At 48.4% G+C, this 4,338-nt stretch overlaps 1 protein-coding gene across 1 annotated transcript; it reads left to right on the forward strand.

Annotated features, from left to right (window-relative positions):
* The first annotated feature begins 1,607 nt into the window (after window positions 1-1,607).
* On the forward strand, window positions 1,608-3,842 carry LOC125947472 (uncharacterized). Its single transcript, XM_049672268.1, has 2 exons — window positions 1,608-1,749; window positions 2,062-3,842. Exons 1-2 carry the CDS (start codon window positions 1,711-1,713, stop codon window positions 2,941-2,943), a joined length of 921 nt encoding a protein of 306 aa, XP_049528225.1. The 5' UTR covers window positions 1,608-1,710; the 3' UTR covers window positions 2,944-3,842.
* Window positions 3,843-4,338: the final 496 nt, after the last annotated feature.

Below are 4,338 nucleotides of genomic sequence, written 5' to 3' on the forward strand. Positions count from 1 at the left end.
TACGTGTATAAAACTATTTACAATATGTATTTACACATAGCGAACGTTGGCGGAGACGGAAGATAGCCCAGCCAGGCTGTGTCCACTTTTCGTCGTCTTCAGAACCGTCGTCGTTCTCTTCTTCGCCTCCTCGTAACACAGCCCCCGGTGGAAAAAGCACCTTGCCGGTGCGTCAAACGGGACCGTCAGGAAGAGCGCGGTAACGTTTTAGCCGTGCGACATGAACCACATCAGGTGAGGTTAGGCCAGATGACATGGTAGAGCTGTTGACATCGATCACTTGACATAGGACGCGGTAAGGGCCCTTGTAGCAAGGAAGGAGTTTTTCCGAGAGCCCACTCGACGGGAAGGGGAACAAAGTAGCACAAGGGAACTTGGTGAAAAATGTACGTCATGGAGCCGTTGATTGTAAACGCGATTTTGATTTTCTTGTGATGACAACAGACGAGTACGGGCAAGCTGCCTCTCATGGTCAGCATGAGCAATGACGTCGCAGGCATACTCGCTCCTTGAGGCACTAGCAGAGGCAAGTGAAGCGTCCAAGGGCAATGCAGGGTCGCGACCAAACAACAGGTAAAATGGCGAATAGCCGGCAGTTTCGTGGAGTGAAGAATTGTAAGAGAACATGACGTAGGGTAGTGCAATGTCTCAGTCACGGTAGTCTGGTGAAACGTATTTAGACAGCACGTCGGTGATGGTCCGGTTCAATCGCTCAGTCAGGCCATTTGTCTGAGGATAGTAAGACGTACTGAGCTTGTGTATGGTAGAACAAGACTGAAAAATGTCGACAATGATTTGGGAAAGGAAGGTACGACCACGGTCTGTGAGTAGCTGTCATGGGGCACCATGCACTAAAATAATGTCGTGGAGGAGGAAATTCGCGACGTCACTTGCACAGCTGGTAGGTAGTGCTCGGGCAGCGCGGATGGCGTAGCGCGTTGCTTAATCCGTAGCCACAGCGATCCACCTGTTACCGGATTTGGACTCGGGAAAAGCACCGAGAAGATCCATATCCACTCTAAAGAATGTCTCAGTTCGGATGTCGAGAGGTTGAAGATACCCGGCAGGAAGCGTCGCTGGTTTGTTCCGATGCTGACAGGGCTCGCACGCATAAACATATCGCCGTACAGAGCGAGCAAGGCCGGGCTGGTAGAAGCGATGGCGGACATGGTCGTAGGTGCAGGTGACACCAAGATGACCTGCAATTGGGGCGTCATAGGTAGGTAGGTACAACTTTATTCGACAATAGGTGTCGTTCAAGGGAGGAGGTAGTCTGTCAGGTCGTGCCTGCCAGCCACCTGAAGCTCATGGAAAACGGCTGAGCGGAGGTGTCGAGGGACGACACAGAGAAGGGAAGGACCGTCGACGTGGTACCGGGGGCGTGGTACCGGCACGGCTATGGCTGCGCCGCTCACGCGAATGCTCTTCTTTGTGCAGGTGATACTCACTTCGGTTTCATGCCCGTGCTTTTCAAGAAGTTTGCAAGGCGGATCTTTGAAACCTGCGTCATCGGCCAAGGAATCTTCGCTCGTCTGTACTTCTTGGGAAGCCGCCGATGGAACCAACATATGCAACGGAACGGACGCCACCGCTACTCTTGGACTTTGTCCGATACCAGTCAACGAACCTTGGGACATCGCTTGTCGCCTAGACAGCCTACTAATACAGCGGAACCTCAGTCTGCCTCTGGGGCGTGGTACCGGCACGGCTATGGCTGCGCCGCTCACGCGAATGCTCTTCTTTGTGCAGGTGATACTCACTTTGGTTTCATGCCCGTGCTTTTCAAGAAGTTTGCAAGGCGGATCTTTGAAACCTGTGTCATCGGCCAAGGAATCTTCGCTCGTCTGTACTCCTTGGGAAGCCGCCGATGGAACCAACATCTGCAACGGAACGGACGCCACCGCTACTCTTGGACTTTGTCCGATACCAGTCAACGAACCTTGGGACATCGCTTGTCGCCTAGACAGCCTACTAATACAGCGGAACCTCAGTCTGCCTCTGGGGCGTGGTACCGGCACGGCTATGGCTGCGCCGCTCACGCGGATGCTCTTCTTTGTGCAGGTCAGTCAGTATGCAACGTGCGACACTTATTCTATTCTCATTCTGCCGGTACCACCCCCAGTGCTCTTTGCGAGTGTAAGAGCTCATGCCTGCCGCTTTCGACCTGTGTCTTGTAGGCGCTATCGGTTCAAGTTGCTACGCCGTTTCGCATTTTACTTCTTGTTGTTACTTATATGTGGTGACGTCGAGATGAACCCAGGCCCCGACGATTCAGTTCTTAAACAGCTTTTAGACGGACAAAAGGAAATTAAGAAAGAACTGGGTGCTATTGAAAAACACCAAGCTGAAAGTAACTCTGCCATATCGGACCTCAACGAACGTATGACTAAATTAGAAACAACGCTTACTAAACTTGAGGAATTGCACAGCGTCGTCAAGGGATGCAAACAGATTTGCGAAGTGCAGCAAGTTCAGCTACAGGCGCTTGTAGATAAGGTTGATGACCTTGAAAACCACAGTAGGAGGTGCAATTTAATTTTCTATGGTGTGAAAGATGATGAGCGCGAAACGTACGAAAAGGCTGAGGAACATATCTTAGAAGTTTGTCAGTCGAAGCTTCAATGTGAAAACGTATCAATAGAGAGAGCACATCGTCTTGGAAGGCATAATCCTAATAAGAAGCGGCCAATAATGGTCAAGTTCCTTTCGTTTAAGGAAAAGCAGGCAGTGTTATCAAGCGCAAGAAAATTGAAGGGCTCAGATATTAGTATTTCAGAGGACTTTTCCGAGAGCGTGCGCAAAAAGCGGAAACGACTGTGGGATTATGCTAAGGCTAATCGAGTGAAGACTGACAAAGTAAACATCAAGTTCACTACTCTTTATATAAATAAGGTGAAATACGTCTATGATGAATCCCTAGACCAAGTTGTGCAAGCAGACTGACAGGAACTGAAAGCGGATGGGTCTGTGCTTTCTTTTCTTATTGTGAATTGCAGAAGCATACGTAATAAATGTGATGAATTTTCTAGCCTTGTTGATATGTCTAGACCAACTGTCGTTCTTGGATCTGAATCCTGGCTCGATGCTGACGTTGAGGATAATGAAGTGTTTCCCAGGGGCTTTGTTTGTTACCGTAAGGACCGAAATCGTTTCGGGGGAGGCGTTTTTATTTTAGTGGATGCGACAATGTGCTTCCGGGAAATTGATATTGAATGCAGTCAAAGTGAAATGTTGTGGGTAGAGATTAGATTGAAGAACGGCAGGTCATTATCGGTATGTTCGTTCTATCGCCCACCAGGAAGCAAAGTTAATATTCTAGGTGAGCTTACCGCGGCAATGGAAACAGTGAGCACTGATTACCTAGTTATAGGTGGGGATTTTAATCTTCCAGAAATCGATTGGTCTCTAGCAGATCCCAGTTCCAGTGCTTGCAGCCAGTCAAGTAAAGAAATGTTGAAGATATGTCGCCTCTTCGAGTTAACACAACTAGTTCTAGAGCCGACAAGGGCAAAAAATGTTTTAGATTTATTTTTCACTAACACGCCAGAGGCGGTGAGTTCTACAACAGTGCTGCCGAGCATAAGCGACCACCAAGCTGTATTGTGCGATATGAATTTGCAGTATGTGAGAGCTGCTAACAGTGGTCCACGGCGTATCTACAGCTATCAAAAAGCACGTGTCAGTGATATGACCCTGGCTCTAGATTCCTACTACGATGTGTTTGAGACACAGGCTGAATTCATGAATATGGAAGAGCTATGGAAAGTATTTAAGAACAAGTTGCTCGAGATGCGTGAAAGATATGTACCATCATGGGTTATGACTGCGCGGCGCAGCAAAAGTAAGCCGTTTCGCGACACGTGAAATGTAAGGCCAGGCAGAGAGCGCATGTTTACGCTGCTTATAAGAAAAACTCTTCGTTGAAGCTTAAAGATAAACTCAAAAACAAAACTGAAGAGATGAAGGCAGCTATGCAGACAGCCAAAGATAAGTACTTCAGCACGTTCCACCTGCGCATACAGAAAAGACCGAAAGAACTATGGCAATTCTTTAAAATGAACAATACAGATGTATTATCAATACCAGCCCTTGATAGCGACGGTGCTACCGTCCATAACGACATTGAAAAAGCCGAGTGCTTTATCTCGTTTTTCAGTTCTGTGTATGCTGCTCGTGTTGACACTCAAAACACTGTGGCGCGATCCACCCCAGTGTTGGGTGAGCCCATGGACGATATCATGATCGACCAACGAGGAATAGAGGCCGTTCTCAAGACACTGAATTCGTCTAAAGCAACTGGGCCGGATGCTTTGTCACCGGCACTGCTTTCTTTGTGCC

The sequence above is a fragment of the Dermacentor silvarum genome, chromosome 1, assembly GCF_013339745.2.
Source record: "Dermacentor silvarum isolate Dsil-2018 chromosome 1, BIME_Dsil_1.4, whole genome shotgun sequence".
Lineage (NCBI taxonomy): Eukaryota > Metazoa > Arthropoda > Arachnida > Ixodida > Ixodidae > Dermacentor > Dermacentor silvarum.